The sequence below is a fragment of the Ruditapes philippinarum genome, unplaced genomic scaffold, assembly GCF_026571515.1.
Source record: "Ruditapes philippinarum isolate M1 unplaced genomic scaffold, ASM2657151v2 ctg3405_1_1_1_1, whole genome shotgun sequence".
Lineage (NCBI taxonomy): Eukaryota > Metazoa > Mollusca > Bivalvia > Venerida > Veneridae > Ruditapes > Ruditapes philippinarum.
Genome location: NW_026865921.1, coordinates 33,337 through 54,373, shown reverse-complemented (window position 1 = coordinate 54,373; position 21,037 = coordinate 33,337). Strand labels below are relative to the sequence as shown.

At 33.6% G+C, this 21,037-nt stretch overlaps 3 protein-coding genes across 3 annotated transcripts; all 3 read right to left on the bottom strand.

The window, feature by feature from the left end:
* Nucleotides 1-863: 863 nt before the first annotated feature.
* Nucleotides 864-20,996, bottom strand: LOC132730732 (ATP-dependent RNA helicase DDX55-like). The gene is made up of 8 exons (XM_060716710.1): nt 20,587-20,996; nt 14,463-14,678; nt 13,577-13,857; nt 10,316-10,491; nt 8,799-8,953; nt 2,958-3,198; nt 1,654-1,900; nt 864-1,028 (listed from the first exon to the last, which is right to left on the bottom strand). The coding sequence occupies exons 1-8, from the start codon at nt 20,969-20,971 to the stop codon at nt 972-974; spliced, it is 1,758 nt and encodes a 585-aa protein (XP_060572693.1). The 5' UTR covers nt 20,972-20,996; the 3' UTR covers nt 864-971.
* LOC132730733 (piggyBac transposable element-derived protein 4-like) lies at nt 15,357-17,140 on the bottom strand. Its single transcript, XM_060716711.1, has one exon. The coding sequence runs from the start codon at nt 16,954-16,956 to the stop codon at nt 16,006-16,008; it is 951 nt and encodes a 316-aa protein (XP_060572694.1). The 5' UTR covers nt 16,957-17,140; the 3' UTR covers nt 15,357-16,005.
* On the bottom strand, nt 18,599-19,853 carry LOC132730734 (uncharacterized). Its single transcript, XM_060716712.1, has 2 exons — nt 19,349-19,853; nt 18,599-19,008 (listed from the first exon to the last, which is right to left on the bottom strand). Exons 1-2 carry the CDS (start codon nt 19,578-19,580, stop codon nt 18,827-18,829), a joined length of 414 nt encoding a protein of 137 aa, XP_060572695.1. The 5' UTR covers nt 19,581-19,853; the 3' UTR covers nt 18,599-18,826.
* Nucleotides 20,997-21,037: the final 41 nt, after the last annotated feature.

Here is a 21,037-nt window from a genome sequence, read left to right as displayed (position 1 = left end):
TATTGTTAAGAATTAAAATTTATCAAATATGAATCATGATAAAAAATCATTCTTTTTTTTCAATGATCCAAACTATAACATTTAAATAATCTTGTCTCGAATACAAAATGGGAAATGCACAAATCATTCAGACTTTTTTTTTAAAAGGTACTCGAGCTTTGAGTTGAAAACGGTATCTAAAATGGATATAATTTAATAGTTTTGGCTATATTACGTCTATTCATTTAATAAATACTAACAGGTCGATAAAAATTTCATAATCTCTATTTATTGTATTTTCAATCGAAAGCAAAATCGTTTAAATATCCAGTTTCTTCACAGCAGTTTTTCTATTGGTTGATTTTCATACAGTCTCTTACTTATTAAGCTTGTGTCATGCGCTATGGCGATGATTTGAATTTTACTTCCTTTATGAAACGCCTCTGAAGCCTCATTTTACCATTCACAAAATGTGCCTTATTAAATTGTTGGTACAAATAACGTAATGCAATAACGATTGGTGTACAAGACGATAGTCAATTTATCCATACTAGTGTAATGAAGCATCAATGGCGTTCCATACATCATTACATTATTAGCGTTACATACATCCTAACAATATTGGTTCCATAGATCATAACTGCTTTGGAATATGTCATGTGTTAAGGCGAAATCTTAAACATATTTGATTTTCTTACAGTTATTTTCAATTTTACAGTAAAATAAATCAATTTTTGTTGACAATAATATTGAAAGTTAAAGTTTTTTAAATTCCTCAGAGATGTGTCAGGTCCCATCAATGAAAACGATTTCATATAAATTTGCACCAAATGTGCACAAAGTAGTTATTTGAATACAATCAAAAGGTGAACAAAAACAAAAGGCTTTGATCATAAGTTGGTTGTTTATTTGAAAAAAATATCATTCATAACAACAATTTTCAATGTTCGTGATAATTTACATGTATAAGTGGCCTACAGAGCGTTTCGGTGTCATAATTCTGGGTCACTGTCAACCTCAAATTCTTTATCAAACTCTTCTTGTGAAATCTGCAATATAAAAAGAGAAACACGTTACATGTATTTTAAAATCTTAAATGCTTCAAATGAATTACGCTGTATATTCACTTTAAGCCAGACATAGAGTAATAACATTCACACTACTCCATGTTAATTGTGCAAATTGTGTGCAAGTTATCTTAGAAAAATCAAGGTAGGTGGTCCTATTATTTGGTCATTTTGATTATTTCAAAAACAATGTTTTAAAATAAAAGCACTGGTAATATCACAAATGATTTTAAGAAAAAGACCTATAGTGTTAAAGATGTGCTTTAAAGGCCCATTATGTCTCAAATATGTTTTTTTAATATCATTATAATTTTTCAAAAGCTTTTGATTGTTGGTGGCCTGTTAAAAGTTTCCAATCAGTAACTCATTAACCACAAAGTTAAGCATATTTTGCTTCTCTGTGCTTCGGCAATTAGTACATAGTGATTTAGTACTTTGAATGCAAGTCAAGACATTTAGCCTAACAAGATAAGCATTCTTGAAATCCATTGTCAAAACATTACTTAAGATATGAACATTTTTACATATTAATATCCGAGGCACAATTTGTCTTTAAGTAGGTGTGACTATTGGAAAGCCTGTACATTTTAATTTTCATACCACATACCTTATTATTCTTTAACTTTTTCACCATTCTAAAATCATCTTCTAAATCATCTATGTCTTCTTCGGTGAGCTCAATTTTTCTTTTCTCCTTTTTCCTTTCTTTTATCTCCTTTCTTTTCATTTTTCTTTCCTTATAGTCTTTTTTATCTGACCATGCCGCCGACTTTGGCGGTCTTGTCAATCTCTTCTTTCTTTCTTCACTTTCACTTTGTAATTTTATTTGTCTCTGTTTTTCCAAAGTCTTGTCACTAAAATATATGTAATATACCGCTGCTGTAAATTACAATAAACTGGTTCCATAAAAATGACTGCATTGCTCTTTTGTGCTTCACATAGGGCAATAGTTTTACCATTAAAGCTGCATGCCTCCACATGAGCAAAAAAAAGTTTTTTCAAGCAAAACATCAACTTTGTGAAAAATGAACTAGGATTTTAAGAAAAGTATAAAAATATTCGCAATTAAAGAAAAATATTCACAATTCAAGAAATGATTTACATGTTAAAGCCATGGATGGCTGATTATGCAGTATTTATTACAATATTTCTACTGCATGACTAATACAGTAAGTGCTATTTTTGCATATTTTGACATTTTACTTGTATTAAACATGTTGTTCCATTTGCCAAATGTTGTTCACTTCACAATATTTTATTTTTTAAATACATTTTCAAATTTGTCATGAAAATTAGCATGAACCTGAAGGTGTGCTGCTTTAAAGGGATACAAAAGTATCAAAATGAAATATATACTCAAATCACGCTTAAAATGACATTTTCTAAAGTCCCAGCATGAATTGATGTATAGATTCTATATATTTTGGATTTGAAGCGTAAATATATCTATTTATACATGTTATATTGAACGAAATCTAGACGCTGGGGCAAAAGGGCCAACAGAATACCAAGTAGTTTTAAAAAGTCATTTAAAAACTTGAAAAAAGTTTCGAATTACAAAAAAAAAAGAATTTTGGGTTTTAGTACGATTTAAACAAATCTAAGTCATTCCCTTTTACAATTTTTTTGTTTAAAGTTTCCGAGTTCACTGTGAAATTTTTGTGAAATCGTAAAACTCTAAACCCGACCCACGCGGCTAAGTTAAAGGGGAAAAAAACCCTTTTTTCTTTAAAGGAGGAAAAATTTTTTTTTTGAGGGTGCCTGTTTTATTTTTTTAGAGGGCCCTTTACATAATAATGAATGAAAAATTTAAAACGAAGAATTGAAAATTTTGCCTGTGTCTCTCTTTAAACAATAAAAGGCACTTGATTGAAAAACTGGCAAAATTTTGAAATTAATGCTAAAATTTACCTGTATGTAATATCATTTACATCTACAGGCAAAGGATAAAAATTCTCCAACTTGACGGCTTTCAACTCTGGCATTTTTGGAGCCTTTATTAGACCAAATCCTGTAGCTAGCCTTCCAAAGTCCAGTTTCTTCATTTGAAATATTAAGTAACACTCGTGTTTTGCATATGATTGTACAAAACTAACAAATGCCCTCATTCCCTTTTCATAAACAGCCCTGTCATTCACTGCCATAGTTTGAACTGAAATATTAGAGTTTTTTAATTAACTTACGAACAAAAATGAAACAGTAAAATTAACACTTTTACACAAAATTGTAAGTTACAAGAGGCGATGATTCTTTAAAATATAGAAACTTGAGATATGAACATTATCATATAACATATATGATTATAGAGATGATAAGAAACAACTCTCCTGAAAAAAAAATGTTTTGAAACAAAGATGGTTGAGGTAAAAAATATCATTTTCAAAATAAAATTTTTAATTCAAAGTGGGAATATATCAAATACAATATACCGGTACAATAATTTCTAATATATAACAGTCTTTAATCAATATTTTTACAAGACTTATATTCCTTTCTGCAAATTAAACAATTTTTATCGATTATTAATAAATGCATTTTTAACTTCACAAATTGAGAATAATTCAGCAATTATATCTTAAATTGGCTGCAATTAGAGGAAATTATATCTTGAAAATTGGAAACTGTCAAATATGATTAAGGACCTAAGATATACAACTGGAGTTTCTGTTAATATAAATTAGGTTAACAAGATATTAATTGATTTATTACAAGTTACCGCCTTATAATAATGGGACAACTCACTGTCAAGTAAAGAATCGTATTTATACAAAAGGCATCTGCACTTATGAGTTTAGCTTATCCATAGAATTAAAAGTGGCATGTAAAGCAATTTTAAACCAGTAAAGAAAAACTTAAAAGCTGCATACTTCCAGATAGCATACAATTTTTTTTTTCAATTTTTTTTTTTAAATCAAATTTCTGGAAAATGTACTAAAATTTTGTTAAAAAGAAAAAAAAGATTCAGGTTAACAAGAATTTGGTGGCCAGTGATGAAAAACTTTCAATTTTTTTAATAAAATCAATTGCATTGGTTTATTTTGAAGCAGCATGCCTCCAAATTCATGCCAATTTTCATGAAAATCTTGATGATGTTCTAAAAAGTAAAATACAAATGTATTGTGAAGTAAACAAAGGAAGTAATTACCACATTGCAAACAGCCCTTACAATTCGCATAAATCAACAAAAAGAGGTCAAAATATGCATAAACAAGAGCCCGGTTTGAACCGGGTTATGCTCCCCAAATAGGTTTTGGACACAGGAAAGTACACCTCTTGTAGTTTCAGAGTTATGTCCCTGGACAAAGTTCAAAGTGCAATAATTCCAAAATTAGATCTATCTACCTACAAAGTTTCATGTTGATATCTTTTATAATTTTAGAGTTATGTCCCGGACAAAGTTCAAAGTGTAAAAATAAACAAAGGGCAATAACACAAAAATTAGACAAGGCAGAGTTATGATTCTTGTGCACTGCACATCTACCCATTGAGATCTATCTACCTATAATGTTTCATGTTGATATTTCTTATTGTTTTACAGTTACGTACCGGACAAGATTTTACTATAAGGGGAGATAATTAAAAAACTGGGCATAATAGTCAGCAATTTTTTTCCTTAAATTGTGAATGAAACCGTGACAATGGTGGGAAAAAAAATCTAAATTGTGAATTTATTTCTTAAAAATTAAAATTTATATAGATTTACACGGAATTACCCTATTTCAGATATTTCACAAAGAATTTACCACTCTTTGAGGGCATTTTTCGTCTGTTACACTATAAATGGATGTTTACCTCGTATTTTATATCAGATTTGTTTGCAATGTACAACTTGAGCAGAACATGTTCTAGAAATTTGACCAGCTCGCTGAAAAATGTCTTTCATTTTTAGGTAACCATACCACTGAAAGACAAATCTAAATTCATTGAGCTTGAAAAATCTTTGTCCACAAACTTTAAATTATCAGAAATACTGCCGCAACATTCCCATTAATTCGGGTTTTATCTAATTAAAAGATCCTGGTTTAACATATATTTTTGCCGTTTCGGACGTTTCCTAAATACAACTGTAATAAAAAAGTATCTGCGAATCAAATTGGAAGCAATTCAACTTTCAGTTTGAATATCAGCAGTAAGATGATGTTTTGATTTAAAACAATACATCAACACAAAGACAAATTGAGATATCAATCACATATATCAAAGAAATTAGGAAAAAGACGAAATTGTAAGCTTAATCTATGTAGATAGTGAATTTTTTGCAAAAATCTGAATGGGTCCATTATTCGTACCTCACTTATATGAGGAAAAAAATCGCTGAGAGTTATGATTCTTTGACACTGCACTAAGTCTCAATGACCTCTACCACTGTGTGAAGTTTAAATAAATTATCTCCAAAGGTTTTCAAAGGTGCTCCAGACAAGACAACGGACCGTGCTCTCCCTTATGCGGAGCATAAACAAGAGCTGTCACAGGAGACAGCGAAGCTCGACTAATAAAATACTGGACGCAGTAAGGAGGACAAAACTATGAAAGAAAAATCAATTATGTATAATTATGTATTAAGTTATAGTAAAAAAATAATATTTGTTAACATAAATTCCAAGATCAAGGGGAATAATTCTAGAAATAGTCATGCTAGAGTTATGGACCTTGTCAAACAACATTTGTGTAATGATAAGAAATATATATTTGAAGTCTGAAGTAGATACCTTAAAAAGTAAAGAAGTTATTATGTTTTTTAAAGAAAATCCTAAGTTCAAAGAGAGATAAATGTGTAAATATTGCTTCAAGAGTTATGAACATTGTCACATAAAATGTAATTGATGATAAGGAATAAGTATTTGAAGTTTGAGGTAGATACCTTTAAAAATAAAAAAGTTATAATAAAAAATAACATTTTTCTAGTAAAAAAATCTAAGTTAATGGGGAGATAATTCTTGAAATATTGGTGCTAGAGTAAGAACCTTGTCACATAAGATGGGGATGATGATAACGTAAATATATTTGAAGTATGAGGTTGATCCCTTAAGAAATAAAGAAGAAACAGTAAGAAATAATACTTTTTGAGGAAAATTCTAAGTTCAAGGGGAGATAGATCTGAAAATATTGGTGCTAGAGTTATGAACCTTGTCACATAAGATAAGGATGATGATAAGGTACATATATTTGAAGTATGAGGTTGATCCCTTAAGAAATAAAGAAGTAACAGTAAACAAGAGGGCCATGATGGCCCTGAGGTCGCTCACCTGTACATAGCCCCCCCCCCCCCAGGTCAATTTTTACCCAAGGGCTTTTATTTTAACAGACTTGGTAGACACCCATAAGAAGATGTTTCATGCTAAACATCTAAGTTCTAGCTCATTGGGTTTTTTAAAAGAAGATTTTTAAGTTTTTACTATTCACATATAGTTAAAAACAATGACACCCCTGGGGCAGGGCCAGTTTTGACCCCCGGGCTTTTATTTGAACAAACTTTGTAGATATTTACTTAAAGATGTTTCATGTATAATATCTAAACTCAAGCTATTTGGGTTTTTTCAAAGAAGATTTTTAAGTTTTTGCTATACACATATAAGGAAAATCAATGACCCCCCGGGCAAGGCCAGTTTTGACCCCAGGGCTTTTATTTGAACATACATGGTAGACACCCATTAGAACATGTTTCATGCTAAATATCTTAGCTCTAGCTCTTTGAGTTCTTTTAAAGAAGATTTTTTAAGTTTTTACTATATGCATATAGGGAAAATCAATGACCCCCTGGGGCGGGGCCAATTTTGACCCCAGGGCTTTTATTTGAACAACTTTGGTAGACACTCATTAGAAGATGTTTCATGCTACATATCTTAGCTCTAGCTCTTTGGGTTCTTTAAAAGAAGATTTTTTAAGTTTTTACTATATGCATATAGGGAAAATCTATGACCCCCTGGGACGGGGCCAATTTTGACCCCAGGGCTTTTACTTGAACAAACTAGGTAGACATTCACTAGAAGATGTTTCATGCCAAATATCTAAGCTCTAGCTCTTACGGTTCTTTAAAAGAAGATTTTTTAAGTTTTTACTATATGCATATAGGGAAAATCAATGACCCCCCGGGGCGGGGCCAATTTTGACCCCAGGGCTTTTATTTGAACAAACTTGGTAGACACTCACTAGAAGATATTTCATGTCAATTATCTTAGCTCTAGCTCTTTGGGTTCTTTAAAAGAAGATTTTTTAAGTTTTTACTATATGCATATAGGGAAAATCTATGACCCCCTGGGGCAGGGCCAATTTTGACCTCAGGGCTTTTATTTGAACAAACTTGGTAGACACTCATTAGAAGATGTTTCATGCTAAATATCTTAGCTCTAGCTCTTTGGGTTCTTTAAAAGAAGATTTTTTAAGTTTTTTCTATATGCATATAGGGAAAATCAATGACCCCCTGGGGCGGGGCCAATTTTGACCCCAGGGCTTTTATTTGAACAAACTTGGTAGACATTCACTAGAAGATGTTTCATGCCAAATATCTTAGCTCTAGCTTTTACAGTTCTTTAAAAGAAGATTTATTAAGTTTTTACTATATGCATATAGGGAAAATCAATGACCCCCCGGGCCGGGGCCAATTTTGACCCCAGGGTTTTTATTTGAACAAAATTGGTAGACACTTACTAGAAGATGTTTCATGCCAAATATCTTAGCTCTAGCTCTTTGGGTTCTTTAAAAGAAGATTTTTAAGTTTTTACTATATGCATATAGGGAAAATCAATGACCCCCTGGGGCGGGGCCAATTTTGACCCTAGGGCTTTTATTTGAACAAACTTGGTAGACACTCATTAGAAGATGTTTCATGCCAAATATCTAAGCTCTAGCTCTTACGGTTCTTTAAAAGAAGATATTTAAAGATTTTTCTTTCGGTTGCCATGGCAACCAGAGTTCTGCATGAAATGGAATTCTTTGAACAATCTTGATAGAGCTTCATACAAAGAGTATTCCTGCCAAGTTTCATTAACATTGGCCTTGCGGTATCATAGAAGATGTCCTTAGAATATTTAAAATGTGGACGGACGACAGACGACGGACGCCATTTGGTTGGCCTTCCTAAAAGCTCACCTGCACTTTGTGCAAGGTGAGCTAAAAATAGTATTTTTTAAGGAAAATTCTAAGTTCAAGGGGAGATAAATCTGAAAATATTGGTGCTAGAGTTATGAACCTTGTCACATATGATGTGGTTGATGATAAGGAACATATATTTGAGGTTTGAAGTTGATACCTTAAGAAATGACAAAGTTATAGTGAAAAATATTTTACTGCACCAAAACTTTAATCTAAAATCTGGACGCGGACGCGGACGCCGGGGCGAGTAGGACAGCTCTCCATATACTTCGTATAGTCGAGCTAAAAAGTGCTTAATGTGTTAGTCATGCAACTAATTGCGTTAGTCACGCAGTAGAAATATGGTGATAAATAATGCAAAAACTGTCATTAATCCCACATAACACGTAAATTATTACTTGAATTTTGAATTCTGGAAGCATACGGTCCACTAGCAGTGCCCTCTTTAATACTTGGTGCTTGATAGTAAAATGTGAGTTTTAATAATGTAGGAATTATTAAAGGGAAAAAAATCAATGACTGAGTTATCAACTTTGGTTATTGACAAAAAATTAGGATTTTACAAATTTTGTGTGAAGTTTTAAGTGAATTCTTTCAAATGTTGTGGAGACTGGTTACCTTCAGAACAATTTTACAGACATATTTTGATAAAGACTATACCTTCAGGTATGTAGTTATGGTCTATTTCAAGTTTGTCCATCTTGTGAAGTGGAACTTTCTGGTTAATCTCTATAAACTCAACAAAACTCTCCTCTTCTGGAGTTAGAAACACTACAGCACTACCTGTATTACCAATACGAGCTGTTCTACCACATCTAAACAAATCAGAATTATTACATGTAAAATGAAAATAATATGAAAAAGGCAAAGCCTCAAAGCGAGCTCGATGTACTTTTAACGTGAAATAGTATGAAATAATCGCTCATTTTTATTTCAAATGCAGTGACGAGTGCGTGTGACGTCACACGTACTGTGTTAAATATGGCTCCGCCCCTGTCGTTAAATGAATAACGAGTTTTGAAAACAAACGTTGATAAAACTTTGTTTGTTTATTTTATTTCACTCTATAATTTTTCAAGCGAAATAAAGATTATTAAAAGTGAAATAAATGTAAAACTTAACACGTTTGCGACATTAAAATAGCGTACTTGATTTGATTGTTTTGCACGTGCTGTTTGGTGCTACATTGTGACGTCACGTAAACAATACTTTAAACGTCTGTACAGCATTAACGACTGAATAAAAGATATTTTAAGTCATCTGATATTTTATACACAGCTTCCGTTATTCTGGTTCCCTGTCCAATTATGGTTCCCATAGACGTGCGCGGGTGACCAGTCTACACATCCGTTTTCAGTCAGAATTCCTCAGTTTTTATCGTTATCTTTAAATTCGAAAAGTTGCGATGTGTCCAATTCGGTACTTTGGACGAAAGTTTTCAAAACCATCACTTAGCAGGTACTTGCGTTACTGTAAATTATTGCATATATCAGGAGAATTGATTAATATGAAATAGAGGATATTTGTTTAGTTCAGTGTAAGATCAAAATATATTTCACCGTGTGAGCACCAAAAGGTATATTTCACGAGTGGCGCAGCCACGAGTGAAATATAAACTTTTAGTGTTCACAAGGTGAAATATATTCCTATCTTACATTAAACTAAACAAATTTTCTTTTTCTTATATGCAGAGAAACGTTTAAATAGACATTTTAATCTAATACTAAATGAAAAGCGCGCAAAATAATACTAAAACATGACTTCATTTATGACTGAGGTAATAATGTATGCTGAGTTATGAATAAACAGATAAATTTGAGATTATGTTTTGATTTGATCATATTAGTACTTTTCACTTCATATAAATATTGTGCAAAATAATAATATTACAGTACTAAAACTTTTTTTAAAAAAATTCTAAAATTAATTATCTTTGCATTGGATCTTTGGAAAAAGAGTAATATATGAGCTGCGCCATGACAAAACCAATGCGTTTGCAACCAGCATGGATCCAGACCAGTCTGCGCATTCACACAGTCTGATCCGGATCCATGCTGTTCCCTTACAAACCCTATAACAAGTAGAGAAACTGATAGCGAACATCATGGATCCTGATCAGACGCACTATGTTGGTTTTGTCATGTCGCCGTTCATATATACACAAACTTTATTCAAACCTGTGTACAAATACAGAAGCAGTAGTGGGTGGATCATACTGTATGACACAGTTAACTTCTGGTATATCAATCCCCCGCGCCATCACATCGGTACACACTAATACCCCGCCTCCCTGTGACTTGAACCGTGATATCACTTTCTTCCTATTCTTCATCTTACCATGGATACAATATAGCTGAAAATACAAACATTTGAGTGAATATAGAATATATCTTTCACTGAAGTGAGATACACCTAGGTTACTGCATCATTTGAGTGAATATAAAATATATCATTCATTTAAGTGAGATACACCTTGGTAACTGTATCATTTGAGAGGATATAGAATATAGCGTTCACTGAAGTCAGATACACCTGGGTAACAGTATCATTTGAGAGGATATAGAATATAGCGTTCACTGAAGTCAGATACACCTTGGTAACAGTATCATTTGAGAGGATATAGAATATAGCGTTCACTGAAGTCAGATACACCTGGGTAACTGTATCATTTGAGAGGATATAGAATATAGCGTTCACTGAAGTCAGATACACCTGGGTAACTGTATCATTTGAGAGGATATAGAATATAGCGTTCACTGAAGTCAGATACACCTGGGTAACTGTATCATTTGAGAGGATATAGAATATAGCATTCACTGAAGTCAGATACACCTGGGTAACAGTATTATTTGAGAGAATATAGAATATATTGTTCATTGAAGTGAGATACACCTGGGTAACTGTATCATTTGGAAAATATAAAATATATATCGTTTACTAAATGTTACTGTACCATTTCAGAAAATATAGAATATATCCTTCAATGAAGTGAGATACACCAGTCCTGGGTTACTGTATCATTTGAGTGAATATAGAATATATCGTTCACTGAAGTGAAATACACCTGGGTAACAGTATCATTTGAGAGGATATAGAATATAGCGTTCACTGAAGTCAGATACACCTTGGTAACTGTATCATTTGAGAGGATATAGAATATAGCATTCACTGAAGTCAGATACACCTGGGTAACTGTATCATTTGAGAGGATATAGAATATAGCGTTCACTGAAGTCAGATACACCTGGGTAACTGTATCATTTGAGAGGATATAGAATATAGCATTCACTGAAGACAGATACACCTTGGTAACTGTATCATTTGAGAGGATATAGAATATAGCGTTCACTGAAGTCAGATACACCTGGGTAACAGTATCATTTGAGAGGATATAGAATATAGCATTCACTGAAGTCAGATACACCTGGGTAACTGTATCATTTGAGAGGATATAGAATATAGCGTTCACTGAAGTCAGATACACCTTGGTAACTGTATCATTTGAGAGGATATAGAATATAGCATTCACTGAAGTCAGATACACCTTGGTAACAGTATCATTTGAGAGGATATAGAATATAGAGTTCACTGAAGTCAGATACACCTGGGTAACTGTATCATTTGAGAGGATATAGAATATAGCATTCACTGAAGTCAGATACACCTGGGTAACTGTATCATTTGAGAGGATATAGAATATAGCGTTCACTGAAGTCAGATACACCTTGGTAACTTTATCATTTGAGTGAATATAGAATATAGCATTCACTGAAGTCAGATACACCTTGGTAACAGTATCATTTGAGAGGATATAGAATATAGCATTCACTGAAGTCAGATACACCTTGGTAACTGTATCATTTGAGTGAATATAGAATATAGCGTTCACTGAAGTCAGATACACCTTGGTAACTGTATCATTTGAGAGGATATAGAATATAGCGTTCACTGAAGTCAGATACACCTTGGTAACTGTATCATTTGAGAGGATATAGAATATAGCGTTCACTGAAGTCAGATACACCTTGGTAACTGTATCATTTGAGAGGATATAGAATATAGCGTTCACTGAAGTCAGATACACCTTGGTAACTGTATCATTTGAGAGGATATAGAATATAGCATTCACTGAAGTCAGATACACCTGGGTAACTGTATCATTTGAGAGGATATAGAATATAGCGTTCACTGAAGTCAGATACACCTTGGTAACTGTATCATTTGAGAGGATATAAAATATAGCATTCACTGAAGTCAGATACACCTGGGTAACTGTATCATTTGAGTGAATATAGAATATAGCGTTCACTGAAGTCAGATACACCTTGGTAACTGTATCATTTGAGAGGATATAGAATATAGCATTCACTGAAGTCAGATACACCTTGGTAACTGTATCATTTGAGAGGATATAGAATATAGCGTTCACTGAAGTCAGATACACCTTGGTAACTGTATCATTTGAGAGGATATAAAATATAGCATTCACTGAAGTCAGATACACCTGGGTAACTGTATCATTTGAGAGGATATAGAATATAGCATTCACTGAAGTCAGATGCACCTTGGTAACTGTATCATTTGAGAGGATATAGAATATAGCATTCACTGAAGTCAGATGCACCTGGGTAACTGTATCATTTGAGAGGATATAGAATATAGCATTCACTGAAGTCAGATACACCTGCAGGCTGGGTAACTGTATCATTTGAGAGGATATAGAATATAGCATTCACTGAAGTCAGATACACCTGGGTAACTGTATCATTTGAGAGGATATAGAATATAGCGTTCACTGAAGTCAGATACACCTTGGTAACTGTATCATAATCATTTGAGAGGATATAAAATATAGCGTTCACTGAAGTCAGATACACCTGGGTAACTGTATTATTTTAGAGTATATAGAATACATACATTGTTCATTGAAGTGAGATAAGCTGGGTTAATGTATCATTTGAGTGAATATAGAATATATCATTCATTTTAGAGAGATACATCTGGGTTACTGTATCATTTGTAAGAATATAGAATATATATCGTTCATTGAAGTGAGATACACCTATGTCAGTGGGGCCAATTGTTATCAATTCAAATACATGTACATTGTATGTCTCATTTATCCCTGAGCAATAAAAAAATTCAGCTACATTTATTACTTCCCCCTTCTTCTATGCCATTTTAGGCAGTACCAGAAATTCAAAATGTAAATACTATTAAATAATTATGGTTATGTAATCTTATTATTTATTTAAATGATGTAACAGAGGCCCAATGGAGTTCGACATAGATTTATCATGAAAATTAAAACATGTAAATTTTCCCCTCGGACATGTCTGAAAATTCCATAAAATGAATACAACTGTAACATATGAGTTATTATTAAACTTTGTCATTCATATTTTCGAATTACATTTACAGTAAAACATAAAGCTCACCTGTGTCTTCTTCAACAGCGGTTGCAGTATTTTGCTGAAATAATCAACACCAGCGCATGTACTTAAAAACATCATAATCTTCTGTTTCCTATGAGTTTGTATAAATGATATCAGCTGATTTAACTTCTCATCACTGTTCACTATCATGTAATAGTTTTTTAATGTTGAAGGTGTTCTCTGAATTTCCTCGCCAGATGAACTATTGGTAATCCTTGACTTTTCTTTGATAGAAACTCGAACTGGATTTCTAAGTCCAGCTCTGATCAGGCTTTCTACTTCAGCTGTTTAACAGACAAATACATATTGAGAAATATCGATGAAATAAAATACATATTTTCACTGTAAAAAAATTATTATTCACTGCAATGAAAAATATTTTTCATATTTTCACTGGTATGTTGCTGGACTACTTTTTTTCTAGGTTCATCCAATACAAAAAATTAAAAGGGAAGACTTTAAAATTGTAACGTTAAATAAAGAAAACAAATGTACATAATAAAAAGAAAATTCTTGTGGTATGAAAATTATCATATTTGAACATTTCACTTACTTGTGGCTACAGCCACTTACATGACATTTTTATATTCATACCAATTGATGAAAATAACTTCTGTATTTATTATTTTATATAAAAAAATTGAATATCCTCTATGTATATGTAATATTTTATACATTTAAAGAAATGAACAATAAACCATGTCACAGAAACAGCTTGTAAATGAGTCATTATGGGTATATCAATTTCAATATATTGCCTTTTCATCTAGAGTAATTACAAGTATTTCAAAGTTTTGCATTAAAATTATAGCTCAGATTATAAAAGTTAACTTAATCACATTACAAAATAGTACTATGGATCATTTTCTTCTAGGGAAACTACATGTACCTGTCTGAGTTGCTGAAAACAATCCAGTTCTTCTCTGTTTAGGTAAGAAACTAAGAATTGTGTTTAAGCTAGCCTCAAAACCCATATCTAACAGTCTGTCTGCCTCATCTAGTACCAGAATGTCTAGGTCTTTTACACATCTTGCCAGCTCTATGTGTCCTTGCTTCTTCTCAAACATGGCTTCCAGACGCCCAGGTGTTCCAATCATTATGTTAGCTGAATATAAAATAATAATGGTCAATTATAACAGGCAAGCACAATCAGGCAAAATTAATCCTGTTCCAGAACCCTAGATATTTCTGCTTTATTATTTTAACATATTTACTTCACAAAATAATGCCCATTAGCTAGGCATGTCAAAAGAATTATTGTCCCTCCACAGATAAAATTCTGTTTCAGACCTGCTCATCTTTTTGATTTCATGGCTTCCAATCCCTTTCACAAGTGTATTGTATTTTTTAATTCTCTAATAATTCACAATAGCATTCAAAACATAACTGGAATGTAGAACCTGAGCTGGTTTGCACTGTAGTGTAAGTGTGGTGGTGTTTGTAGTTTTCACTTCGGATCACAGCAGTAGGCCACACTGAATTTACTAGAGCACAGTTCAGTCACCGCATTGTTCCTGGGCAGGCTGTTAAACAGTTTACCAGTACTAGTTTCCTTCACTTTCACAAGGAACTGATTACTTCTGTACATGTATGCAAGGGCAAAATACAGTGCAAATGACCATTCACAATCACAACAAAAGTGACCTGCGCCGTCCGGGAATCGAACCCGAATCGCCCCATTAACAGTCTAACACTCTACCTATTGAGTATTGAGATAACTGCACTGTAAGTGTAGTATGCCCCAGATCTTTAGACTTTAATAAACATGCGACCATGCTACAAGTTTAACCCTTCTCATGCTGCCTATGTAATTATATGCAATATGCACAGATGCTGAGTTTCCATTGTCTAAATTCTAAGAACACACCAATCATACTTGATATGTCATAGATCACTCATTTTTGAAGATATATTCAATAAACTTATATCTAGGTGTATGTACATTGAACAAGGAAAATTATGGTCCGGTAAAAAAATGTATTTGTTTACTTCACAGGTAAAATTACAGGTGATAATTACAGGTAAAGATAAAAAACATTGAAAATGTAATATAAAGGTGTTTCAATAGCATGAAACACTTCCTTTTGGATTTTGTTACAACAAATTGATAAAAAAGAAATCCCTGGAAGAGAAATATTTCATAAAACTGGCATTTATAAATATCTACCTGTGGATTAGAACCTATTATATATGCAAGTAATGTTCAATAAATTGCCGTCCATTCTTGTATTTATGTTATATGAAATATGTCAAATTGGATTTGTAAAATGGAAAACTATGATAGTGAATCAATAATATAAATTCTAAAGAGCACCCAGTTTGTTTTTTATCTCTTTTGGCATATCATCAACCACAGATTATATCAGTTACCATGGATACAACAGTTACAGGTAAGCAGTTACCGACAGTCACCCTGAAACAGTCGCATGTATTTAGTCATCATCACTAACAGAACTTGCATCATTACTATTATTCTGTAGGATTCTTTTATAATCTTTATAGGAATGATAAATCCTAAAGCAGTCAGGAATACACAGAACAACATTGCATTTCTCACACATGTATATACTTTGCTGTCTTTTGTGTCCGTCACGTTTTTTCGCACTCTGGTTGCAAGCTACACAGTCTCTCTGAGGGTGTTTTCTTTTGGCTCCTATCTTGGCTGGTATGTATATTGGCAAGTGATGGGTTCCCAGTAACCTGTCTAATGGTTCAGCAAGCTTCCTACCAATGGATTCTTTAGGTCTAGGTGCATTCTCTGCTGACTGAATGAGAGCTCGAACTAATTTGGATCGAAACTGTTGATGTGAACGCCTTGTTGCTCCATTACGATTCCCATATTTCAGAAAAAGTTTGTAGGAATTCAAAACAAGCATGTTTAGCATATGGAAGAATAATTTCTTCCACCATTTTACTGTTCTCCTCAAAGCTTCATAGTATTGTAAGAGTTGATCTGATAAGTCTATACCTCCCATGTTCTGACAGTAATCGACCACTGACGTCGGCTTGACAAGATCATCACCATGTCTACGTTTGTCCAAAACAGTGTAAGTAGCTTCATGGATGGTACTTATCATATGTACATCTCTCTTTTCATGGAATTTGATTACTAAAATATTACCACATCTCCTAAAGACTGATTCACCTGGCCTCAATTTTATTTGAGGAAATACTTTTGGCATATTTTTCCTATTAGAACGTACAGTCCCACACATATATGTATCATGGGCATCGAGTTCCGATGCAAGCTCTGGCGAATTATAGTAGTTATCTAGATAGACCTTGTGGCCTTTGTCCAAAAGACCACTCCGAGCCAAAAGTCCAACAACGACTTTGGTAGTTTGTGTAAGATCAGGGTTAGCATCAACCAGTTCTGCATACATTGCACAGCCAGGCGTACCGTCATATATATCAAAACTGAGTATATACCCACTGGAACTTTCACAGCATTGATACAGTTTTATGCCAAACTTATTTGGCTTAGAAGGGTTGTATACGCGGAATAAAATTTTTCCCTTGAAAGGACAGGTCCCCTCATCAAACGCTATCTTTTCCTCGGGACTATATTTCAGACTAGAAATGTGTCATCATGCCACGGATGCCCCCGCATGCAGCCAAAATTTCAGATGTTATAATATTTAGTTCCAAATTTGTTTGCACAAATTATTGTTTTCATTTAAAGTTCAAAGCCCTTAAAACTTTTCAATGTTAACACAAACCATTTCCATACAATGTTCAAGGCACTGAAATTATTCAGTCTTAACCTTTTGAAAATAGCATATTTCATATTTGTAGCCAAAATAATGGCTACATACATTTCCACAAAAGTATGAGTGCTGAAACTGAAAGTTCAAAATTTTTCCAATATTCAAGAAAGATAAGTTTGTCCAAAATCATTGAACCACGACCAAATTCAAACTTAAACTGCTTATTCCTAAGATGTATCTATATTATTTTCAAAGTGAAAGGGACATAACTCTGCCAAAAAAATCATCGAACCATGACCAAATTCCAACTTGACCTGCCCATTCCTTTGACATATCCATATGTCAAATTTGAGTTGAATATGTAACACTGCTGGGTAGATAATGAACAGAAACTGTAAATTTCATATTAATTTCAAAGTGAAAGGGGCATTACTCTGCCAAAAATCATTGAAGAAAGAACAAATTCGAACTGGGCCTGGGCATTCCAAAAACATATCCATATGTCAAATTTGAGTTGAAAATGTTGTACCGTTGGGGAGATAATGAACGGAAACCGAAAATTTCATATTATTTTCAAAGTAAAAGGGGCATAACTCTGCCAAAAATCATCGAACCATGACAAAATTCGAACTTGACCTGTATTTTCTAATGACATATCCATATGTCAAATTTGAGTTAAATGTGTTGAACCGTTGTGGAGATAATGAACGGAAACTCAAAATTTCATATTATTTTCAAAGTAAAAGGGGCATAACTCTGCCAAAAATCATCGAACCATGACAAAATTCGAACTTGACCTGTATTTTCTCATGACATATCCATATGTAAAATTTGAGTTGAATTAGTTGTACCGTTGGGGAGATAATGAACGGAAACTGAAAATTTCATATTATTTTCAAAGTAAAAGGGGCATAACTCTACCAAAAATCATCGAACCATGACCAAATTCAAACTTGACCTGTATTTTCTCATGACATATCCATATGTCAAATTTGAGTTGAATGTGTTGTACCGTTGGGGAGATAATGAACGGAAACTGAAAATTTCATATTATTTTCAAAGTAAAAGGGGCATAACTCTGCCAAAAATCATCGAACCATGACCAAATTCGAACTTGACCTGTATTTTCTCATGACATATCCATATGTCAAATTTGAGTTGAATATGTGCAACCGTTACTAAGATAATGAACGGAAACTGATGATGACGGAATGACAGAATGACGGAAGGACGGAATGACGGAAGGACGGAATGACGGAAGGACGGAACAGGGTAACACTATATGCCCCGGCCATTACATGGCGGGGGCATAAAAATTGTTGCGGAGCATGTTTGCAAATGGTCTAATTTTGTATAACCTGTCATTATTCTGGTTTTCAGCATTCACGGTCTACTAACAATGATCATAAATCTATCTCTAGACATCATTTAGCCAAAAAATGGAGTTTCATAGCTTTCGTCATTTTGTAAAGAAATCAACTATATCAGGTTTTCTAACTAAACCCATGGCCAATGTCAGGGCGATAAAAATTTTCATTTCATCCACTTAAATGCCAGTCCAATTTCTCAGCCTAGAAAAAGGTCTTAGACTACTGGTATTTATCCGATTCTGTGCATATCGATTTGTCTCTGTGACTAAAATGTCCCACATATCATCATCGAACAATAAAGCACAGAAGTCGAGCTCCGTACAATCATCTGGTAGCTCCACTGTCAATCCTGGTGTGCCTGAAATGATAAAAAATAAAAACATTCAAGTTCATAACTATACAATTTACATGTATTTTTATGATTGGCAAATAAACACAATTTCTGGTTTTTATTCATTCAATTATTTACTATACATGTTATCATCTAGTTGTCAAAAGTTGCGCTAAAACTTACATGTACAATTAGAAATCTAAATGTACAAGCAAATTAGTATATACATGTGTGAGAGTGCAGTTACTTTGCAGAAACATTCCTTTCTGAAATAGACGTATACTGGTATATATATATACACATAGATTATATTTTATTCAAAAGAAATTTTAGCATGATATGAAGACGAAGTCATTTCAAAAATAACCTGTAAAAGGAGCAATAGTGGGTGGAGAATCTTCTCGACTCCATCCGAACTGGATATCCTGAGCATTTTCTCGGTCATTTATGCTCTGATCGATCCTAAACGATGGTCTAGAAGGTACATCGGGGGGTATGTCATCGATATCGAAGCCCTCAAAGTCGCTTTCCCCGGATGAATATGGGTCCCAACGCGCATAAAAATTATTGTCCAGGTCGCTGTCATTACCGGACGCCATTTTGATAAGTTCTCGTTTAGGCCGAGAGGTACTGTTTTTATTTTTGGTAGAATGTCATTCTAAATTTAGTATTTTTATGACGTATTGGTATTTTTACAAGCACTGACAACACTATTATCCAATGATTGTACGCATTTTCTACCACGTCATCGGAAATCCCCGACCTCGTTCTCGATCTAAGGTCACTAGGTAAAACGTCAATATACGCGAACAGCACTGAAAGGAAGGGAATACCTTCGCGTCAATATACGCGAACAGCATGATAAGGGTTAAAGCTATTTTACAGACACTGACATCACTATATGTTAAGAAGTGAATAGCTGTAGCTGGGGCCCAGTATGGCTAGCCAAAAGTTGTAGCCGTACATGAGTCATGTACGGCTAGCCAGGACACACTGTATTGTCTAGCAGTAGCTGTATGGCACTTTTCAAAATTATGTGAATTTTCAAACATGCATATGCTATTTTATGTCTTTAAATGCGGATTTTAACCAAGAACTTGCTTCTGTCCTTGTAGGCTTACTTTAATTTACTGGCTAGCCGTATTTGGCACATAGATCCCTGATAACAAAGATCATACAGCTTTGCAGACCCGGCCTTTGACTTGCCCGGCTATAGACTATATGTGTATATTTAAAAGGAAATCAAACAAAAAAAACAATTAAAAAATATATAAAATTATATACCTATCAATGAAATTTTCAATGTCAGTTCTAGTCATGGGCCGTCATTTTCAATGTAACTCAATTATAATAGGCGAGGTATTGTGATAACAGACAAACGCAACTTTTTGGATTTATAATAATCGTCGAGACTCGAATGTTCCGAGTGTAAACGGAAGTGGTGCATGAAATACCGAGTGACACATTTAAAACGGAGAAATGAACGATTTTTTAACCGACTTCCCCGTTCATAGGATTTGCCTAATTCAATATTAGTATTGCGTATTACTATGTTAACTTTTCAACTGAGAGAACAAAACTTTTTGAGTATCAACTTTAACTCACCAACACTCTCATTATCTTGTGTTATTTTCCCTCCAATCACTAGAGATGTAGTCAAATTAGGAACTTGTTTACCAAAACAGCACACAACTTCGTAAATCTGCTGAGCAAGATCACGCGTAGGACTCACAATCAACGCACCAACTTCATGCTTTTTCAGTGCAGTTTCACGTTTTTTTAACAACTCGAATATTGGGATTACAAAAGCCAACGTTTTCCCGCTTCCAGTGACAGCCTCTGCTGCCACATCCTTGTAAGAAAGTAAGAGTGGAATACATGCTGCCTGAACAGGGGTTGGTTTATCAAATTTAAGCTCTTTTAAAGATGTAAACGTTGATTCGCTGATAGATTGCGAAATTTTTCTCCACGAGTCAACCATGTTTTCCATCTGTGTCAGAAAACGCTTGATTCTCAGTGAATTTTATTTTTCCAAACGCTTGTCTGATACAGACTA

Coding starts and splice junctions, on each gene's coding strand:
- LOC132730733 (XM_060716711.1), bottom strand. CDS start 16,956: ATGTATGCAGAACTGGTTGATGCTAACCCTGATCTTACACAAACTACC.
- LOC132730734 (XM_060716712.1), bottom strand. CDS start 19,580: ATGGCGTCCGGTAATGACAGCGACCTGGACAATAATTTTTATGCGCGT. Junction 19,009..19,348: donor CACTATTGCTCCTTTTACAG/GTTATTTTTGAA, acceptor TTATCATTTCAG/GCACACCAGGATTGACAGTG.
- LOC132730732 (XM_060716710.1), bottom strand. CDS start 20,971: ATGGAAAACATGGTTGACTCGTGGAGAAAAATTTCGCAATCTATCAGC. Junction 14,679..20,586: donor ACAAGATAATGAGAGTGTTG/GTGAGTTAAAGT, acceptor TTTTATATTCAG/CTAACATAATGATTGGAACA. Junction 1,029..1,653: donor AAAAGTTAAAGAATAATAAG/GTATGTGGTATG, acceptor TTTATATTGCAG/ATTTCACAAGAAGAGTTTGA.